This window comes from Carcharodon carcharias, chromosome 9 (assembly GCF_017639515.1).
Source record: "Carcharodon carcharias isolate sCarCar2 chromosome 9, sCarCar2.pri, whole genome shotgun sequence".
Classification (NCBI taxonomy): Eukaryota; Metazoa; Chordata; class Chondrichthyes; order Lamniformes; family Lamnidae; genus Carcharodon; species Carcharodon carcharias.
Window position 1 is genome coordinate 103,666,201 of NC_054475.1, and position 23,047 is coordinate 103,689,247.

General features: G+C 41.3%; 2 protein-coding genes across 4 annotated transcripts in view; one reads left to right on the plus strand and one right to left on the minus strand.

The window, feature by feature from the left end:
- LOC121282574 (cytochrome b-245 heavy chain-like) overlaps positions 1 to 12,500 on the plus strand; it is a 28,006-nt gene extending 15,506 nt beyond the window's left edge. The window contains exons 6-13 of the mRNA XM_041196320.1: positions 398 to 579; positions 2,807 to 2,936; positions 4,063 to 4,155; positions 4,960 to 5,210; positions 8,043 to 8,205; positions 8,619 to 8,765; positions 9,313 to 9,437; positions 11,569 to 12,500. Of these exons, the coding sequence (XP_041052254.1) occupies positions 398 to 579; positions 2,807 to 2,936; positions 4,063 to 4,155; positions 4,960 to 5,210; positions 8,043 to 8,205; positions 8,619 to 8,765; positions 9,313 to 9,437; positions 11,569 to 11,695 (1,218 nt within the window). The 3' untranslated portion in view covers positions 11,696 to 12,500. The remainder of the gene's footprint in view (positions 1 to 397; positions 580 to 2,806; positions 2,937 to 4,062; positions 4,156 to 4,959; positions 5,211 to 8,042; positions 8,206 to 8,618; positions 8,766 to 9,312; positions 9,438 to 11,568) is intronic.
- A 3,882-nt stretch (positions 12,501 to 16,382) lies between these two features.
- The window catches only part of cstf2 (cleavage stimulation factor, 3' pre-RNA, subunit 2), a 79,810-nt gene continuing 73,145 nt past the window's right edge, over positions 16,383 to 23,047 (minus strand). For all 3 annotated transcript variants that reach the window (XM_041195403.1, XM_041195405.1, XM_041195402.1), the window contains one exon: positions 16,383 to 17,147. The gene's annotated coding sequence lies outside the window, so the exon portion shown is untranslated. The remainder of the gene's footprint in view (positions 17,148 to 23,047) is intronic.

Consider the following 23,047-nt stretch of genomic DNA (forward strand, 5'->3'; position numbering starts at 1 on the left):
ACGACCGGCGGGCCAAGGAGCAGACAAAGGTCCACCACCCGCGATCGGCCCCTGACTGCGAAGTCATGCTGGCTGGCCAATTAAACTAGCGTGAAAGGTGCACTGAAACGTTCAGCGCTGCCAGGGTGGAGGCGGGAGGAGGGCGAGTGTGGAAGTCTGCCCATGTGCGGGGGAGTGCGCGCTGAAAGCTCCCTGAAAGCTACCAACTATCGCGCATGCCTGCCAACCAAAAGATCACGAGAGTGCGTGATGACATTGGAACACTTGCCCGACATTATCGCACGTGATTTTATGCCCAATCGCGTTAGGCACGCGCCTGCCTGTGGGACGTAAAATCCTGCCCCATTACTTTTTGGTAAGTGCTGCTGTAGATAACATGTGTACATTTCTTCCTCAGACTCCCAATTATGTTGCATTCACCACTATAGCTGGTCTAACTGGGGTCATCATTACACTTGCACTTATCATCATGATCACATCCTCGACAGACACCATTCGCAGATCGTACTTTGAGGTCTTCTGGTTTACACATCATCTCTTTGTCATATTTTTTGCAGGGCTTGTCATCCATGGAATTGGGTATGTAGGATGATACATTACTTATAATAGTTGAGATTTCTGTGAAGAAAAATAGAACATACATTTATATAGCATGCTTCGGTCTGGTTAAGGACCAGTAACTTTTTGCTTAAAGTAGACAAAGCTGGAAATCCCTGTTATCCTCTATGAGAATAAAGCCACAAGATTCCGCAGTTTTATACAAACAAAGTAAACCTTACCAAACGAAGTCAGCAAAATAAAATCCACAATATTTATCTTATATTCTAACATTCAGAATTAACATGAGGTAAATATGAATAAACAGGCAAACTGTGGTAAAACACACCATACTGCATACTAAATGGCAAATGCAACCAAGACAAATCCCACAGATCTCTCAGCAATCCACCCAGATGTCAGTAAACATAATGTGTCACAAAATCTCATTAAAACGCTGTCTCCCTCATGAGGGATTTTAAACCATCACTCTTGAAGATCTAATCATTGAATTTGTTCAAAAGCTGCTCCAACCCAGACTGTCTCATTGACTGCTCACCTCCAGATGGTTCAATCTCTCCTCCTGAGGCTTCATTTCATGGAATTCACAAAACTGCGCACCCCCTCTAATTACAAGCACACTTCCAATTCTTTTGCCGACCACTAGCTTCATTGGCACTGCCCCTGGGTTTCTCCAAACTCCTGTCTCCTGGCTGCACTGAGCTACAAATGACTCCCAGGGCTTCTCAACTCTAACTGCACCGTAAGGATCCCAGGGCTTCTCTATGAGCTGCAAACAACCTGAAGTCCAAGCTGCAACCAATCCCCATCTCACAGCAAACGCAGAGATAAATTGAAAGCAGAGAAGCTCAAGCTACAACCATCTCCATGACGATGTAGCCTTTCAGGGTTCACTGAATGCTTTTAAACTAACTTAACTCGAACTCCCAAAACAAAACATCTCTCTTTGCAAGCAGTGTAGACATCACATTTCCAGTTCTCCAGCTAAGTAAGCCCACCTGCTGTTTTATTGTTCCATCGCTTCTACTCTGACTCTGTTAAGCAAACACGGGTAATCTTCTGAACTGCCATTTTTGTTTAGGTGTTCTGGTAATCTCTAAAGCCCAGCATTTTAGTTACCTTAACTTCACAACAGTAATCTTTCCAGAACTAAACATTACCTCTAAAATATTAACATGAACCATGGAACTAAATATTCGTCACAAGCACCTTTCATGGACTTGGGGTGCCTCAAAGCATTCTACAGCTAGTGAAGTACTTTTGATTTGCAATCACTGTTGCAAAGTAGGAAAGGCAGCAGCCAAATTGCACGGAGTAAGGTCCAACAAACAACAATGTGATACGTCCAGATAAAATTTGTAATGTTACTTTATAAAAGAGATATTCCGTAGGATAAAGTACCCAAAAGCAGATGGAGACCATAACTGCAACTATTAGTGTTGGAGGCAGGTTCAATCTTTGGTTTGCACCTGGTTAGCAGTCCTTCCTGAGGGTGGTGGTTGAGCACTACTACTTGTGCAAAGGTAGGAAAAGAAATATCAGCCAGGGCTGCCACATCTGATCACTAATGGCTCCTACTGGTGAGTGCACAAATAATAACTTCATGAGAACAGGATCAGACTTAGCTGGGGAGCTTCCTCCTCAGATGCATATATAGTATCCACACTTGAGAAAGGTTACAAGCGGACTTGTAACCTTGGCATTGCAACTCAGTAAGCATTAGCACCTTCTGGAGAGATTGCGGATAGTGGGGTACGAGGGTGAAATCCAAAAAACACACATGGAGGCTTAGATCTGGGTTAAGTCAACTCAGGTAGCCAAGTATTTAAATGAATCCTGAATCAAAATCTCCCTGGGCCCTGGCAAGCGACTTTGTTGTTTGCCCAGGCCCCCCACATGCATAGATCTCATCTCAACTCAAAATCAAGGCCAATGTGTTGACAATGTTGGCCTCATTAGTGAAGTTTTTATCACACTATTGTGTCCAACATCAGTTTGGCAGGAATTATCATTTCACATGGACATTTTAGTACAATATTAAATAGCAATCCAAAAATTACCGCAAGCATATTTTGAAAAGTCAGTCGTAGAGATAGCTTCATCTGGGGCTTTTGAACACAGTCACAAAAATACAGTGTTGTAGTTAAGTCATGTGTGTAATTCTAATTTTACCCGCTGACTTGCCTGATTCTCTGATAACCATCTATCACACTTACCCTTTAAATGAAACATGTCTGTTTTCTATTAGCCGTATTGTTCGATATCAGACTGCTGCCAGCATGGAGGTACATCAACACATGTTCTGTCAAAATCGCACAGCGGACTGGGGGAAGATCCCTGAATGCCCAGTTCCTTTGTTCGAGGGAGGAGATCCTATGGTGAGTATTTTTTCAATGAATTACTCATTTCCTCCTGCTCCTCACGGTCTCTCCAGATCATGCCCATTCCACACTCAGGAAAATAGGCCGGAGAACTATTGGCATCTGCCAGTCTGGATGAATATGGCAGCAGTTAGAAGTTAAAAATTACTTTCAGTGATTATTTATTTATTTCTCTTCCCTTGGGAAAGCTGTTGTTCTGCCACATCAGTAAGGACATTGAAAGAGCTAACAATGAGAAGAAGGTATCCTTTTGTGCTCAGTGTTTTTATAACAAGGCCAATAAAGGGTGTGATACTCCATGGGCTGGATTTTACAGCCTCCTGGGAGTTGTTTGGCAGATTGGGAGGGTGGTGGTGGGTAGGGGGCAGAAAATGAGACAACCATGCCATGGGTGCCAAACCCAGCACCTATCTGGCTATCTCCACTGCAATTTTACCAGCACCTGGGGGGCATAGGATGGTCTGCCGCCTCATGGGCCAATTGAGGCCCCTAAGTGACCAATTAATGGCCATTTAAGGAACTCCCCCTGCTGCTGGGATTTAGCCCATGGTGGAAAAGGCCCTCGCCAAGTGTGTGGCCTGGCAGCTTGCACTGCTCATCCAACACTATTGCTGTCACAAATGAGGACTGGCTGCAGTCCCAGCAATGGCCACTGCTCCCAGTGGCATTGCTGGGACCAGAGAGCTGACAGCCATTTGATTGGGGGCATTCGGAGGTGGGACCTTCTCCCCAGTGGGGGTCGGAAAGACTTTTCTCAAGCCAATTAACAGCCCAACACTTGTTAAATGGCTGCTGCAAGCAGGTGAAGTGGAGGAGAGCTCAGCCCCAACTTTTATGCCAGGGGGTGAGAAACCCACATGCCCACCCCATAAAATCCAGTCACATGTGTAACTAACTTCTTATAACTCCACCACTCCACTGACAATAATTTCATCAATATGAAGAAATGCATTTGATTATGAGCCATTTACATCTTTAAGACAGATGTCTTGTGTCTTTGCTGCATTGCACTGAGCCATCTTTCCTCACTTATCTTGAACTATCACCTGCCTTTCGGATGGGTAACTCACTGTAAATGGCGAGAACATATAAATAATTATATGAATGTGTTATTCTATTCCAGACTTGGAAGTGGGTGCTTGGGCCAATGATACTCTATGTCTGTGAGAGATTAATACGACTGTATCGATCCCAACAGAGGGTTGTCATCACCAAGGTAGAAAAAAAAATGTTGATATAAGATGCCATTACTTTTATGGTAAAGGGTACAGTCATACTTTATACCCAACATTCATTCTTACAAACTGTCCATAATATTTGGAAGTAAACATGGTTAAGTGCTTAACTGTTGTATTTAGTTCCACAAGAGTTGCTACAGATACATTCTTTCATAAAGAATTAAAACATGCATTTTCCTATGTTTATTTTATTTTTAGGAATTTTAATTGTACTCTTCCTGAACCTCTCCCAGGCCTCTGTGATGTTGGTCTTAAGCCAGCTTCTCAGAGGTTCTTAAGTTTGAGCCTGTGTCAATCATTTTTTCTTTCACTCTCTGTGCAGAGAAGGACATTTCAAGGAGTTTTATAGATATTTTTTGAACAACCTCAAGGAATCCCCTTAAGAATCGTTGGTTGAACAATTCAAGACCTGGAAATACTTACTAGGCAAAGCTCGCTCTGGCCTGTCTAAAAAATTTAGACATCCAGGTCAAAAACAGGCACGCAGTGGAGTCTTGAGACTCTGTGCATTGCCAATGGCCACCATGGATACCTAAAATAAAAGGCTCCAGTCAATTTAGCTGTGGCTTAACACCTGTGCAAATTGGCTCCAGGCCTCTGCATTGCCGAATTGGCTAGGAAACCAATGTTGAATTTAGGCCCCATTGTGTCTTAGAGCTTTCTCTTGCATTCAGATGTGGTCTCAGTGTTCAATGTCAACATCCTCACCTTGATTAATAATATTCACAGGAAATACACTAAAATCAATCATGCATTTGGACTCACTGTAACTTTTGTTCCAGGCTGTCATTCATCCATCGAAGGTCCTTGAGTTGCAGATGCAGAAGAAGGGTTTTAAAATGGAAGTGGGACAATACATCTTCATCAACTGTCCATCCATCTCACAGCTGGAGTGGCACCCCTTCACTCTGACCTCTGCCCCAGAAGAGGATTACTTCAGTGTTCACATTCGATCAGCTGGTGATTGGACGGACGGCATGTTTCAAGCATTTGGAGAGAATAAAGATGAGGCAGTGGACCAAATGCAACCAAGGTAGATTAAGGATAAACCTATGGAAAATGCAATCATCTTATGCTGATACTTGGAAAAGATATCAAGCATTGGTTATGCTATAATGCCAATTAAGCTTGCTGTGTTTTGGTTAATTTTTTTTGACAAACACATGTTAAATCATTTGTGGTCCATATATTAGTATTGTGAGGGAAACTATATTTTTGGATTTTTGTCTGTATGTTTTTGGAAATTAGCACCTGTAGTGGTGACCTTTGGTTAACTGGAAATTGTAACATTTAAAGTACATAATGTACCATGGTTGACCCCATTAGATCCTACCTCAGAGCAGGCAACTCTGTTGGGAGATATTATTAGATCACACAGATCACTTCAAGAGGCAGAGGGAATAGCAGCCTGTGGTGAGCAGTGGTTGCTCAGTCCAGAGCTGAGGGAGGCAGCAGAAGGTTGCTAGCTTTGTGCTGCTGGGGAGATTGGGATTAAGACAGCTCAGGGCACATCAACCCAGTGAAGCTTAAGTGAACAGCAGCCATTGGCTCCATGAAGCTGGGAACTGGGACAAAGGAAAGCCCATGAGCAATGGGGTTCTGCTCAGCTTAGCTTGAGAGCTGGAATCGTGTCAGTAACTAGATGCTGGGGTGCAAGCTTATGAATGCAGTGGGACACAGTCTTGGAAGAAGAGATTGAACAACTGGGAGCTGAGCAATCATTGGGGTGGCCTTTGAGGGAAATCAGAGTCTAGATTGTTGAAAGAAAGGAGTTGAAATCCCTCAAGTGAAAGACAGAGATTTTAAAAATTTTTGTGACTCACTGACGTCTGGGTGAGTTGCAGAGGAAATTCCAGGGACCTGTCTTGGTTGTGTCTGCCATTTAATGTGCAGTTTGTTGTGTGTATGACTACAATTAACCTGTTAATTCATCTTCACCTCATGTTAATCCTAGATGTTAGAGTATTAGATAGATAATGTTGACTACTTGCTTTACTACCTTGGATAGTAAAAGTCCTTCTGTTTGTTCAAAACCATGGGAAGAAATTTCCCCCCGTTGGGGGGGAAGTGCAGGAGCGGGCGCATGCAGGCGTGCTTCCGATCGGCGCCCCCCATTTTACGTGGGCCGACCAATTAAGGCCCACCCAGCGTGACATCCGCCAGGAAGCGCTCTGCGCTCCCTGTGTGGGCCGGGGGGGGGGATTCCCTCAACCGAGAGTGTGCTCTTTCACATGGAGATCGGCGCCAAATTTAAAAATGGTAAATGTACAAAAATAAAATTTCCCTGACAAGTCCCCTCATGTGACACCGTCACATGAGTTGGGACATGTCCATTGCCTTTAATCAAACTTTCATTACATTTTTTAAAACCCTCATGAAACCTCATCCCGCCTGTGGATGAAGTTTCATGCTTTTTCTGATGCCCGCCAACCTTAAGGTTGGATGAGCAGGTCCATTAATTACTTGAAGTAGTTTTTAAACGGTCTCAATAGGCTGTTGACAGGTCGGTGAGCGCACAGTTGATTCGACCTGAAAATTGAAATGATGCGGGGTGATGTTGGGAGTTCCGCCCGATGTCATCCTGCGTCGTTTTAAGCGTCGGCAAGTGGGCCCTGCCCCCCCGCTTGCCAACCTAAATATCCTGGCCCGTGGAATGCTTATCTAGCTTCCTCTTAATTTGTCTATACTATTTGTTTCAATTACACCTTGTAAAATATTTCTGCCCATATCAACTTATGTTGGCAAGTGCTATGCCTCTTTTGATTCACTCTAAGTTATTCTACTAGCCCTGTTGAGTTTTGGCCGCTCTCACAGCAGTTATTCTTATTTACACATGTTACAATAACCTGCCAAAAACTTCGGCCGTAAACACATGGAAAGTCACCATGGGGTGGAAACCAGATCCACAATAAAACATGCGATTGTGCTGCACATACACCTAAAAGGCAGTGCAAAATGCAGGTAAATTTACTGTTGTTAATTCAGTGATGTTCCACACTGCAACTCCTCACCAGTCACCAATGCTCAAAAAGTATATAGACTGGGAACAGGAAATGTGACAATAAAACTAAGTCCACTTTATTTTTAAAAAGATCTCGGATGTTGGGAGTCCAGTTTAAAAAGTGTCCTTTTAAGGAATGAAAATTCTACTGGCAATAACATGGTACTTGCATCTCCCTGTCTGAGTTAGTTTTAGTAGGAATATTGGTATGAGGGATTAGAAAAGTACATTCCATCTTGAGAGAAGTGGAAAAAGAGGAATGAGGAGTTGGGACTGTTTCATCTGTTTGAGTTCATGTCTTCTACCTGTCGCCACCACCCACCAGTTATATTATAGCATTGATTGTTGTTGTGGAGAATTGGGTGGTTTGTTAGAGGCCAGTAGAGTATGTATCAGCGATATCTACCTGTCATGTTATGATCCTTTTCCCTAGAGACTAGGTGAGCTGTAGAGAACTAATTATTGAGGAATATTAATAATGACCATGGGATAAACAACAGCTAGACCATCTCATTGCTCCCAGGCATGAATCCTATTCAATGTATTAAAGGATGAAAACAATTAATGAGAAATAATTTTGGAAATAGCTGGCATTTATACCAAGATGAATAATGAGTCACATACTAAGGCTTTTTTTTAGGAGAACCAATTCGTTTTGAAAATATCCCCATTTCCAAACAGCCTTATGTAAGTTATGTGAATCTTTGCTTTACCATGGCAGACACGTGATGGCAAATCAGCTAAGGGGTTCCTTGCAGAATGGACAACATCGAAGTCTCTGCTTAGGTCCCTTTGTAGGAGACTTTGGATTAACGGACACATACTTTGCATTCACTGTGAATTCTTTCCCCTTTGTCCCCCCAGGATTGCAGTGGATGGTCCTTTTGGTACAGCTAGTGAGGATGTCTTCCAATATGAGGTCAGCGTTCTGGTTGGAGCTGGCATCGGAGTGACTCCATTTGCATCCATTCTGAAGTCCATTTGGTACAAATATGAGAAATCTGTTGCTGGGCTGCTGACGAAAAAGGTACATTTTGTTTTTTAAACTTGTATTTCTCAATCTTATCCTTCCTCTTCCCAATTTCCTTATACCCAGGAGGTTAGTTGGCCTGAAGGCATTGACTTTTTTTATAGGCAATGTCAATGGCTACTTGACAGGAGGGATACAGTGTGAACTGAGTATTCCCCTGCACCCCACCTCTCTGCTCAATTGTGAAAGTTTTCCAACATGTTGGTCAGGCCACTCAGTAGACTGTTCTTCCCCTCCTAATCTTTCCCTGAGCAGAACACTTTAGAGAATGGGTAAGGTGGCTCCTCACTCATATCTAAAAGGGACTCTGAAGGAATTGATCAGAGTGAAATAAAAATGAATGTCCATGTAAAATGCTGAAATCTTCTAGCTCCATTTTGTGTAATGGTTTCCTCCTCATCTGTTTATAGATTTACTTCTACTGGATCTGTCGAGAGACCCAGGCGTTTGAATGGTTTGCCGACCTCTTACGGTCACTTGAGAGTCAAATGGAACAATTGGGCAAGCATGACTTCCTCAGCTACAAACTCTATCTGACTGGCTGGGATAGTACACAGGTATTGTCTAAAGATATAACTAGTTACCAATAACTAAATAATAAACAAATACCATGTTTATGGTATTAACTATACTGGTTACTATTAGCCTGGCACAGGCATAGGCACTGCACTAATAGTAATTCAGCAATAACCTTATGTATTTATTTCTTCTTAAATGTAAAACATCTTTCCCAAATTCACTCCTAATTGGGAAGCCACTTTTGCCTTGGTTTCAGGGTTAGGTGTTAAAAGATCGTCTTTTCCTGACTCCTCGCTGCCTTTAGTGGAGCAAAGGAGGTGGCTTGAGGAGCCAAAATTCAGTGAACAAATATCAAATTTCTTTGCTTGTTCTCAAAAATCAGTCAAAGGTGATGGTTTCAATGCAGAATCCAGCCACAGCGCAGTGAAGGGATATGTTTGCAAGTCTGCAGCCCTTTACTCAAGCTCCTAAACCCTGGCATGCTACTATGGAAAGGAAAGAGAGTATCTGTTTAATTGCTGGCTATTTGTTTCTTTAAATACTTACACCAAGTTCTCTTTTTGTTTCACTTCTTTGTTCTCGCAGGCCACTCACGTAAAGGTGCACATCGATAATGAGACTGACGTGGTGACCGGACTCAAACAGAAAACACACTATGGCAGACCCAACTGGGACAGAGAGTTTCAGATGATTGCACAGGCTCATGCCAAGTAAGTGGGAAAAGCATAAGCAACTTATTTTAGTGAATGACTGTCCAGTACCCTCCCATCTATAATAAAGATTTTCTCTTCATTATTTATTCATGATATTCACTGTAAAGGATTTAACATTGAAAAGCTATTATCCCTTATATCAGATATTTATAATCTTCTTCTTGTTCCTTATGCATCCATTCCACATACCATACCTGTTCTGGGGCGTGTGCGAAGGTTGTTCCCACCAGCTTGTCAGGGCTGAGTGAGAGTGACTAGGTGGTGGGTGACACTAACTAGGGGCTGGAGAGTGACCATGGGCAAGTCAGTGACCAGAGATAAGATTATCTTGGGCTGGCAAAAGTGAGCAGAGGTGATTGAAAGCGACCATGGGTGGAAGGGAGTGACCAGTGGTGAGTCAAGGCCATGAACAAGTGTGTGACCATGGGAGGGCAAAAGACTAGTATTCTTCTCCCCCATTCCTGTAGAAAGATGCATGCCTTCTTTCCAGGCAGCACCTTAGAACAGCATTTGTAAAATCAGTAATTAATCACATCAAAATTGAAGGTGAATTTTGTGGCTTGGCTCACATGTAGCCATCATTTACCTAAGCAGGTTTCTGTGGGAATCGAGTAATAAACCCAAAATAACAGACAATGATGCGCTGCAGCATGGGGGCACAAATGGCCTTTTTGTCATTTTTTTTCCAAGTTGCTTATAATTCTATTATTAACAAAAATGGTCATTTGAGGAACACTACATCACCACTGTGTTGTGTCATATTTTAAAGATGGACGTGTTCAGGTATGCAATCTTTGTATACTGAGCTTTCAGTTATAGCTCTATCCCTGTGGAGTCATATAAATGCCCTGTGGGAAAGAGTGGAAAAAGCAGACACAGCACACCTAGACTGATCTCACTTCCTGCTGGCCAGTTACAGTGTAATACTGCCAGGGGCCAACACCAGGTAGGCCAATCACCATCGCTACAAGAATGTAGAGTGAAGTGCAGGAAGTTCTGGGAGAGGAAATGAGAAAGAAAAGTTGAACAATTTAAAATGAACTCAGGATTAGTTGTAGAACCCCTACATTGTTGATTTCCTTGGTAAAAATGCGAGCTCCCCTTGTCAGTAAATAGTTCCCCAGTTCAGATAAGGGACATGTTAGATGGAGAGCACAGCTGTTTCAGCACTCTTTTAATAATGTTACAATTATTACACTTATATAAATAAGAACAGAAAATGCTGGAAATGTAGAGATCAGTCACCACCTGTAAAGGGAAAAGGCAGATTAAATTTTCACGCATAATCCTTCATCAGAACTGAAATCTAAACAATAAGCAAATTCCTTACGGATGAAAGAAAAACAAGGAGCAAAAATTCAAAGGGGGACAATTGGAGAATTTTGGACATATACAGTAGGGTTTGCCAGTCGCAGATCTCATTGTCAGTACTGTTGAAAGGTTAACGCCTGAAATGTCAACTCACCCTGTCCTCACAGATTATACAGGCCAATTCCACATCACCAGCACCCCATTGCAAACAAAATAGGGATATAGCTAAGTGCTGAACTTACTAAAGTCATTGCTCAATGCAGAGGGCTGTTGAATGCCCTCACTAAAAATACTATTACCAATGTTTGTCTTCTGACTGTTTATTAAAATATTGAAGGCTGAAGACAGAGGAGTCAGAACGGGAAGGGCAGTTACAGTAGTAAGCCACAACGGAGGTCAGGATCACACTTGTGGACACAATGGTGTTCGGCAAAACCATCACATCTGATCTGCAAAACAGCAGAGGCAGTAGAAATGGGGCTAAGGTTCTTTTCGACCATTGTTGAGGTAAAACCTTGTCTGAAGGAATGGTAATGGAGTTTCTTATTATAAGCCATTTTATGGCTTCCATGAGTTAGATTATCAATTTGTTCTGAATTCAGGACTGTATGTGCTATTGAGTGATACCCACTGGGCTTTGGTTAAATCTTACCCAAACTCATTTCATACATACCTTGATATCCTGATGATAAAGCAACCTTTTGTTCAACAAATCTCAACTGAATTAACACCTGATTTGCAGAAATAAAAATAGTATGTGACAAAGATAAAACCTGAAATTAATAAATAATTAATAAATGAATTTGTACCTTTGCAGAACAACTATTGGAGTTTTCCTGTGTGGACCACAACCTCTGGCTAAAGTTTTAGAACAATGCTCAAACAAGTACTCTGAGGTCAACCCTTTGGGAGTCCATTTCCATTTCAACAAGGAGAATTTCTAGGTTTCGGGGGAAGACCAAATAATGGAAGAATACTGAAGAGGCAATGCTTATTTTATAGGGCGTTCCCTTCCCAAAGCAATTCTGAAGATGTGGCATTAATGTTCTGAATACATACTAGCGGATCATCTTGAAATTCACTGGCTATGCAGGCTGGAATTCTCTAATCTTTAGACTGCAGATTTTTCCCATTCATTTTAATGGCTGGAGAATCAAGGACCCACAAAGTAAGGTGTGCATAATGAGTGATATTGTCATCACAATAAGATAGTCAGAATGCTCAACAGAAATGTTATTGTGGATTAAATGTAAACTAAAAATATTGGATGGGGTTTTCTGGCCCCACCCACTGTTGCAATTATCACAGCTAGGACGGAAAATTTGACAGACCAGCCAAAGGTCCATTGATTTTGGGCAGGAATTTCCGGCCCTGTGGCAGGTGGGACCGGAAAATCCGGCTCTAATTTTTAATTGTTTATTTTTGTCCATATATTCTCTCAAACCTGAATTGAAATGGAGGAAATTCAAAAACCACACAAATTTTCACCAAAGATGAACTTGGGGATGTCACGTTTGAGCACACTGGGATAACGATCACTGTTCCTTCCACGGCGCGATTGGTACCAGACTGGCTATGGCACCGTAGAAGTGCAACTAGTGCAATGACTCTGATCAGGGATGGTGTTTCCTCTGGCTGGGGTGTCTAGAACAAGGGTTTACAGTCTCAGGACACGGGGTAGACCATTTAGGACTGAGATGAGGATAAACTTCTTCACTCAAAGGTGGTGAACCTATGGAATTCTTTACCACAGAAGGCTATGGAGGCCAAGTCACTGAATATATTTAAGAAGGAAATAGATACGTTTCTGGACTCTAAAGACATCAAGGGGTATGGGGAGAGTGTGCAGGTATGGCATTGAAATAGAGAATCAGCCATGATCATATTGATTGGCAGAGCAGACTTGAAGAGGCAAATGACCTACCTCCTGCTCCTACTTTCTATGTTTCTATGATTTAATCATTATTATATGCTTTAGTAAACTGGGCTAAAGATTGCTAGTAATGTGTACTGGTTGTACTGATTCAAGCAGGTGGTTAAAGTTGTCTGTAGATTTTGCTCTGTCTTCTTCAAAATTCAAGTAGGAAGGGAAAGGAGGAAATAGACTAAGCTTAGATGTGCATGTATATATAACCTTCTTAGGACAAACCTGTCATGTTAAAGAAATCCAGGAATCAGTAACAAATTCAAGGTACTCCTATGCAATATGCTATTGGTCAACTTTGAAGATAAAAAACTCAAACAAAGGTATTATTTTGGCTGCGTGGCTGTAGTCTTGTCCTGGAGTTAGAAGGATGGGGATCAAACTTCATTCATGTAACAAAGGCTGACAATTCAGTGCAGTACAGAGGCAGTGTTGAGATACTATTTCGCAGATGAGATGTTTAACCTAAGCCATAACTGCCTATATGGAAGTGTATTCAAAGTATAGCAGGAATTCAGTGTCCTGGCATATACCCATGCACATCCCTCAATCAATGCCATTAATAAAGAAATTTTCTGACCATTCTTTCCTCCAATCATTTGGTATTTGTGGGATCTTGCTGTTTGTAAAATGTTGCTGTATTTGCCTGCTTAACAACAATGGCCACACTTCAAATGTCATTAATTATAAATGAAATGTTTTTTTAAAAATCCATAAAATTTTGAAAGTTAAATAAATGCAAGTTTATTTTCAAAACTCTCTACCCAAATCATAAATTGCTGGATAGGAAACTGCATAGTAACTTATGTGCACCATTTCAAATGTGACCCATTCGTTGTTTTAAATCATTTGTTATTTTAACTGCTGAACATAGGTTCTAAGGATTCAATTACACAAAACCAAGACAATGAGACCTGTCAAAGTATGTATGTCAAAAGTTCATTTTTTTTCTCAAGTCTGACCCCTGTTCCACCTCCCCAAACTATTATACACAAGTTCAGCCTCAACCTAGAAAATAAAATTACCTTGGCCTCAATTAAATCAATTGTCTTGAATGCTTAGTTTTCCTGGAGCTCTAGAAACCAGGCCCCACCCTGAAATCTTCAATAACCTGAACACCAATCTTAAATAAACTGTTTGTCCAGGGAATCTCTTTTCCATTAACTATTTCCAGCCACACCCTCCTTTACCGACATACGAACATAATGGATAGAGTTTGCCATGAACCCCTTTGGTCCTTTTGGTCACAATTACTTCAAACAGTGGTGTTCTTCAGAAATAGCAACTTTCATTCATACAAATGCCTTAAATGTTGCAAATTCTCCAAGGTGTTTCAGAGCAGTATGACAAAACTCGACACTGAGCCAAAGCAGACATTAGGACAGGCAACCAAACGCATCGTAAAAAGGCAGGTTTTAAGGAGTGTCATAAAAAAAGACAGATGTGGAGGCGCCAAGAGGTTTGGGGAGGGAATTCCAAAGCTTAGGGACATGGCAGCTGAGGGGGGGGGGGGGCGGGAAGCTACATAAAAAACAAGAATTGGAAGAACTTAGCGTGCTTTGGGGCTGGGGGAAATAGCACAGATAGAGAGGCATGATGAGACCAAGGAGGGATTGAAAAACAAGAATGACAATTTAAGATCAAGGCCTTGCTGAACCAGGAACCAATGTAGTTCAGCGAGCACAGGAGTGATGGGTGGAGGAGGACTTGGTGCAGGTTAGAATATGAGCAAAATTAAGAACATAGGTGACCAACCCAGATTTAGATAAAAATCACAAGTTGCCTGTTAAAGACAGTAGAGGCAAAACTGAACTCCTTTATCCTCTCGCCATCTGTCTTTTAAGCAGAGGTGTTTTAATTGCTTAAAAATAGCTCGTGGCATATTTCCTAAACCCTCTGTTTGTGAAGTCCAATTTTTAAAGTGACTCTCAGCAAATTCCCTTTATGGAGTTTGTTAGTTAGTTTATACACACATTCAAACCCCAGGGGATGATTGCAACTTCACACATGCATTAAATATACAGTAAAGGGGTAGAAAATAGCTTATTCATAGCTGTAAAATTCCTAACAGTAAAAGGACCACAGAAATGGATATCAGTTCACATTATTTCCAGAGTCCAGAAATGACAAATTCCAGGGTGGGGGGTTCCTTCATGGTGGGTTCCTGGTAGAAGACAACAGTGCAGAATCCCCTTCAAGTGGATGGTGATGCAGCAAGATGAGATTTCTGTACATAGACTCGGTCTGCTTGGCAGGCATGGTCAGAGATAAATAGGCTTCAAAGGGCTGGAACTTGTTGCAAGTTGCTTGTTCAACCTGGAGTCCTGCTGCTGGTCTTGAAGGTTAGAGGTAAATCAGCAGACTACCTGTTTGAGTTCTCAACTGAATATAGGGGTTTCAAAATGGTTATTTGAATCGTGTGCAGTAATGGCCAAACAGTAAAGGGAAGCATTGTCCAGTACATGTCTTCAAAAAACCACGAATCCTAGAAGGAGCTACTTTGCTCAACCTACCAGACTGTTACCAATAGCATGTGATTGAAACTGCCAAGGGCGGGTGAGTGACATTCCGTATGAACAACTAGAGTAACAAAGCTCTATTTTTCAAACAAGAAAACATTGTCACAGCTGCCAAGAAATAAGTTGAACCACAAAAGGTGAAAATTGCTATCTGACTTTTAATCAAAAAATTACATTTGCATCTTATTCAAAAAACAGGTGTTTGTTGTTACTCTAGTCGTTTGTGTGGAACATCACTCACCCGCCCTTGGCAGTTTCAATCACATGCTATTGGTAACAGCCTGGTAGGTTGAGCAAAGTAGCTTCTTCTAGGATTCTTGGTTTTTTGAAGGCATGTACTGGACAATGCGTCCTTTTACTGTTTGGCCATTATTGCACATGACTCAAGAAAACATTGTTCAACAACTTGTATAGCAACAGAACATACCTGGGGTAGTACTGGTACCTTCTCATAAACAAAAAAATATTTTGCATATTAAGAGGCTGATAGCAATTTTCACCTTTTGTAGTTCAACTTATTTCTTGGCAGCTATGCTAATCGTTATTTTGCTGGTGTCACCTTCTTTCCTGAAGGTTGACTGCCATGGATCTCCACCTCTGTCAGTCCATCCTTTACACATTTTGCATAGGTCAACTGCATTCAGTCTATTATACCCGTCATCCATTTTCTCCTTTGCTTCCCTCCCCTACATTTTCCATTGATCTTCCCCCCCAAATAACTATCTCCGTTGACTATAATGATGTGACTGAAGTATTGTATCTTTCTCTCTTTGATGTTATACACTAATTTCCAATTTCTCCAGCTATTTCCAGCACTTCCTTTTTAGTCTGTCTTTGTAGGATATGCAGAACATCCACATCTCAAATGCATTCAGCTTATGAATTGTCTCTTTGTTTGTCATCCTTGTTTCAGAGGTATTAACATGCCTAGCACCTCAACATTCTTTTCCTAAAATTCAGGTTCAGTTTCTTGGAAATTAACATGTTCTTCATTCTGACAAAGCTGATCTTAGCTATCTCAATTTTCCTTTGGATCTCACAATCACATCTCCCATTATGTCAGTCAGGCTACTGTGAAATCCTACTCAAGGCGTGCACACTGAATTGACCATATAAGAATTTTTAATTCTGCAAGTTTATTCTACATGCTATTAATAAAGAAGGAAAAATTTAGTCTAAACACTGAGGTGATGTGAACGATCTCTTTATGTAAAAATTGCTGCAAGAACATCACATTTCTCTAACACACACAAAAGCAATTGAGAACTCAACTGATCTAAATGCCAAAACGAATTAGGCACACTCACTGGATGTGGCTGCATCTTGTATTTAAAGATGGACAAAAACAAACAGTGTAGCAATAAAGATCTCAGCATTAACTAACATGCAGTGGAGCCATGTAGAAAAGGAGCATGTTTTTCTGGGGGGAGGGAGTGGTTGGGAGGGTATTTGGGAGGAAATGGACTTTGAGGCAGGTAGGAAACAGACAGGACCATTTGAACATGCTCTGCTTTGCAAATAAAACCCGGTCTGAATGATGAATTTTCCTAGGTGTAACACCAGGTTTCTTGACTGTTTCTATACCTAACATCTTGAAGTGGTCAGTATATATTCTGTAGATTCCTTACAAATGGAAAGCAATTTTCAACCCCGACAGTATCCACAAAAGAGCAAGCCATACAAACATTGTCTCTTTTCCTCCTCCCATACAATAGATTTCTCAATGCGTCAAAATTTCATGATGCATTTTTAACAAAAAACTTAAGAAAACAAATTCAGTTATTAAGTGTTTCCACTGGTGATAAGAGTCCTTTGGATTTTTTTCCCTCTCCTTCGGTGAATTGAAGCAAATAAAGATGACGACCAAGGACCCCCACTTGATACACTGCCACTATAATAAGTCACCAAGGTAATTGAAACTTCCTCAAGCAGGCAGCCCACAAAATATCCATTCTGAAAGACAGAGGGAGAAAGACAGATTCTTATTAGGAACAGCTGAGAGAGCAGATAGCAAACCTGTCCTCATCAATAAGAAAATTAAAGACACAAAAATAACGAGAGATTATTTTCTGTTAAACATCTACCCCGCTCCCAGTTTTGGCTTCTTGGAGTGAAACTTACCCAAGTGCTACTCCTAAAGTGGGGCTGAACAGTAGCGTCCTGAATTTCATCCCGAGGTCAAGTTACATGAGCTGAGAAATCTCTTGGCTCAGTGTACTCGGCTCAGAGAAAAAGTGCCCCAAATGGCACAATTTTCGCTCCAGGGGGAGGGAGTAATCAGTGTGGGGAACTCAAGTCGTTTTAGGCCCTCTAGTCCTTGCCCCTCACACCCCATCATTGCCTCACCCACCAACCTATGCCTCCTCACCCAACCCATAACCCCTCATACCTCTATGCCATTTCATGCCTCCACCCACCTCCATGGCCCCTTATAGCCCCATGCCAATTTAATGCCAGTTCATGGCCCCATGGTCCCTCATAGCTATCATGCCAACCCATGAACCACCACCCCAACACCCTTTGCCCTTACACCCTCCATGCCAGTATTGGCCATGAGCAGACTTCAGGAGCTATGTTGAGATGAAATAAAGATCTAAATATCTATTACAGCTTTCACTATAATAAAAAAAAACACTCCAATTCATGACAACCCATTTACAACTTCAAAAATTCAAATCCTTAATCCTTAATGAATACAAGTAGTTTGCTTTAATGTTCTCCACATCAAAGACAGCTCATCCTTTAATAACCTCTGAGCTGTCAATCGAACTGTGAACTTACAATCCTCCTGCTGGGATAACTGTAGGTTGTTGGAAGCAGCCAACCATTAATAATGATAGCCTTGGGGTCATGTCAACAAACAGTTATTGTGAATACTAGAACAGGTTTTTTTTCAACTCTGACATAGGCAGGCTGTTTTTTTCCAAATTTTTGTAGAAGGCCAGGGATTTGAATAACTTGACAAATTGACAGTTCTACAGGCCTTATTTGCCCTTCAACAGCATTTATGACTTCTCAAATTTGTAACTCCCACATTGTGGATTGATGCTCTTGCTACAGCAAAAATGGAGTTTATTTGAACTCAGCACTATTTCAATTGGCCCAGCCAAGTTGGGGTTTCCTTTATGTGAGTCACATCCCACTGCCTTCTCCTATCAACGAAAACGGGATCTGTTGGAAATATGGTAGAACTGCCAGATCTGGGTCCTGGGCCCATCATTTTTAATGATCCATGGAGTTTCCACAACTTTGCAAAACTCAGGCCTAGGAGTGCCTAGTATTACTCCGGAACATAGGGTCTCAGTTATCACATGGCCACAGGACAAAGAAATCTTGATAAACTTAACCTAATTATTTTTTACTAAATATTGAAATTGCTAAACATGCACACCGATCCAAAGTAGTAAAAATTATATATATCATGGAGAGGAATGGCTAACTAGTACAATCTTGAGCAATTAAAGTGCAATCTGTTTTTCCAAAGCTACCTGTTCAAAAACCAAGTATTACAAAACCAACCAACATCGCTTTTGGCCACTAATTTACTTTTTCACTCAGTGGATGTATACAGCTGAAGGTAACATTTATCACATCAAGTACTCTAAATCCACAGTAACAGCTGGAACAAAATATCATTTTGGTATGTAAAGTATATGGGAATAAGAGAAAGACAGTTTTGCAAACTGGCTGATAAATAGTATTACAGATATTATATAAAACTTATATATTTCTATGCTAGAAAGGAATGCATCAATTTACTTAATGTCACCACGCCATCAATTGCTTTAGTAAATTTGTCATACTTACAACAATGCGTAAATAACAATGTTTAGGCTAAAGTGGGTGCACATTAAACATTGCACCGTAAGGTCCCCCATCTTCAAATCCCTGTAGCAGTGTTCTTAGGCTGGGAGCGAATGCTACGAGGTCAGGTGATTTATGTTCAATTTGTAAAACTGTATTTAGCAACAAAAGAAGCTTGGCAGTTGTAATAAGTAGTGTGCCTTTTTAGGCTCTGGTACACATACAAGGCCAGTCATATCCATGCTCAATGCCACACCAGGCTAGTGAAAGCACAAGAAACTACCAGTGGCAGATTAGCATACCATGAAGTTCAAATGTGCAACCATGGGAAGTGGTAATGGATTTTGGAGAGGACACAAGAAAAGAAGGGAGAGTTGGAGAACACGTGGGGAGTGGAAGGGAGGGGAGGAGAGGAGGGGGGAGGAGAGGAGGGGGAAGGCCAGGTGCGCACAGGAGAAGTGCATGCAGAAGGGTAGTAGCATGAAGAGGAGTGGCATGCACAGAAGCACCACAGGAAGGGATGGGCATGGAGGAGAGGGGGTGCTGTGGAGAGGAGGCAGGGTGCATGGAGTGAAGCAGAGCGCATGGAAGGCACGTGGCGAAGGTTGTTTCAATTTTATAAGTAATTTTGATCAGTTTATAACCCTTCCCCCAGCACTGCTGTTCCCTGCTAAATTTGTGACTGGTTTCACAGGTTCTTCCGCTTCAGTTGTCAGCTTCCTGATCAGTGTTTCACTCTCCTGCGTCAGAGTGCGATTCTCTGCCACCATTTTCTCTCTCTGCCCTGCAATGATTCTGCACACCTCCTGGATCTTCATTTCCATGGAAGTACCTCTACTGATACTTTACCCTTCAAATAGCTTCTGGACTTCCCTCACCTGCCACACCTGTCTCCTAATTTGGACAACAGTTTGGTGATGCTCCAAGCCAACTCCATCCTACCTACTTGCATCTTATCTAGGGTGACCAGAAGGCCCCAGTTGGGACTTTCTGAGTTTTTCACTAAGCAACCTGGTGTCCCAACGCTTTTCTACAAAATGCTCAAATGTCCGTGTTTTCAGCTCTGCTGAGGCTCCACACCCCTTTCTCCAACCTTCACATTCTATTTACTTACACTTGGTTCACCTTTCAGTGCCGTGGTTGGCTACTCTGTCAGAACACTCTGATTGGCCAATCAGGAACTCCATGGAAGAGGCCAGCGGTGGAAAACCAGTGACAAGGGGATTGGGGGGGTTGGAGAATGGGAAGCAAAATGGGGTGGGAGGTGGGAGCCGGAGGCCAGCAGGGTTTACATATCTGTTTAATTTATCACTAAACATAGGCCGGGATTTTACGGCCCTGCTGCGGCGTGTCTCCCCCCGGTGGATGCGGCAAGCCATTTAAATTTCCATTTAGTTCGGCAGGACCGTAATATCCTGCTGAATGGGAAGGCCTGTAAAATCCTGTCTAAAATGTAATTTGAATATGGAGAGCTGTTATCTTTAAGGTTTAAAGATACTTAAGAAGAGACTAAGGTTTATTAGTGTAAGGGTAAGCACGCAGAGAAAATGCTGACATCTGCCTAAAAGATAACAATTTACTAATGCTTTGAGGGTCGGAAGAAAATTGAATGTTGCTGAGTGAAGGAGTGTAGGGGCCAAATTAACTTCGTATAATTCACATCCAGAACTTTTAAGTGCAATTTCATTAATACCAATCTCACAATATAACTGCACCCTAAAATTATAACACCCAAAATCAGCAAAAAAGCAGGAACAATTATGCCAGTTTTTTGATTATTTGCAAGTGGTATGTCTGTATGTGTCTCTCTGTATGCTGAGTGTGTGTGACTGGTGCGTTGGGGACTGTGACAGAATACAATTTTTAACACTTATTATGCCAGGCCCTGCTGCCACAGTTCAGTTTTTTTTTAATTGACTTCAACAACAAGCATTTGCCTACATTTGAAATACCAGACTTCCATGGCATGCAACTGCTAATTTTTTGGCCGCAACTGAAATAAAGTGCCACTGGCAACTAGAGCCAAGAAAATCTTGAAACACAAAGAAACAAGTGTGTGCAGTGTTCAGTAACATATTGTTTGAATTCCACAGTGGGATTGGTGAAACTACAAGGCCACTAGGAGTTGCCTCAGGTTTTAACATCACAGAAGACAACTAAATATTAAAAAGGAGGTTGTGGTTTTGTAACACCAGCTTGCAGTCATACCATTCTAACACTGACAATGTGTTGCAGACTAACATTAAGCACATCTTCCACTGCTGAAGATTGCAAAATATAAAGGACCCACTCTCCATGATCCAACCTCTCAGTAAATTGACATTGAACCAAAAGGGAAAAAAGTTTACTTTCCCCCCATTAACTGTCTGCTGGGGACCACAGTCTCTGACTGGATGCTGCAACAGTAGAGCAGCATTTGATAGCTGTGTTACATGGCTGTTTAGTGTTTATGCCAATTAAGATGTCATCACATCAACTCAACTGCCCCTCCCCAGAATCCTGTGATTAGCTGCCCAATTTGTCAATCATCATAGAGCACCACCTTCCCGAGGCTTTTTAATGTGTCCCAGTTTTGGCTTTTAAAAATCTGGTCACCCTAATTTTATCCTACCACAGGACCTCCAACTTTAACTGTGGACTCCCTCCTATTATCTCCTAGCTATTTTCTGATTACCACTATATATCTATCATCTTAATTGCAGGTAACCAGGTCTATGTAACTTGAGTTTTCCCAATGTCTATTTGCATTTGCTTTATATCTGTCATTTCAAATCTGAACCAACCACTTCTTTTTCCACGTATTTTCTACCTCTTTATCTTTTCTTCTCTTTACCCTGCCTAGCCCCCTCTCCTCTGCAGTCATTCCTCCTTTCCAAGTATACTAAATGCTTAGTAAAGCATCCCAAGGTATTCAAAGAAGCCTTGTCAAACAAAATTTTGAGACCAAGGCATGAGGTATTAGGACAATTGCTGCTGTGTTTCCCTTTCTCCAAAGCTAGGGACTTAGTCTTCAGCAGCTGGGAAATTAAAATACAGAGACAAAGTGGGAAAGGGGAGAGAGACACAGGCAGAGTAGGAAAAGAAAGCAAACGAAAAGTTGAGCTGAGTTTCAGGAGTGCTATGTGTGAGACACAGAAGCTGTGCTACTCAGGGCTTGTTTCAGTAATTCAGTGTTATCTAATTTGATTTTATATAGTTTTCTGTTATATTCAGTGATTTATTTTATTTTACAAGTTATCCCAGCTAGGAATGCACAGTGTTGCATATATAAGTTGAAATACTGCACTGTACATTGGTTTTTCCAGGCAAAAAGTATCTGAAGGAACCTGACTCCAGCTTTAACATTGATTCCTATAGGAACCCATGATTCATAAAGTTGTTTCACTTAAAGTCATGATTTTCAGGAATGCAACCACAATTTTAAGTGAGGGCTTACAGTATGGAAAAAAACTTGCACAACTATAGTACTTTTTACACTCTTGCCCAAATGGACAACACTTACCAAAGCACTCAGAGTCAATGAATTTTGAAGTGCAGTCACTGTTATTTTGTAGGCAAACCCAGCAAACAATTCACACATAGCAAAGTCCCACAAACAACAGGTATAACAAAATCATTTTTAAAATCAAGTATTAATAAGTTATTAAAATAATTTTTTAAAAGTGAACTAATAGCTCTGAGGACAAAAATAAGTACCTTTAACACCATAACTATAAATAGTTCAATTTTACTTTGCTTCCTTGTTCGAATTAAAAAACATTATAATTTTCAGAAAGTGTCATTATATAAGAGAAAGGGAATAGAGTAATTTATCAGTAATGAGACACATTTGGCATATTCACCTCCATTGGCACAGGTTCAAGATATTTATATGCCCTAGCTCATAAAAGATATGCAAAGCAATAATTTCAAATACTCCTTTGTTCCTGTAACAAACTGAATGCTTAAAGTCATTGCATTTGCACAACAAATGAGTAGGCAAGTTATCTCAGACTGTGTTTACATTACACAAAGCAATAGTTTGTCTCTGAAACTTTTATTTATTCAGT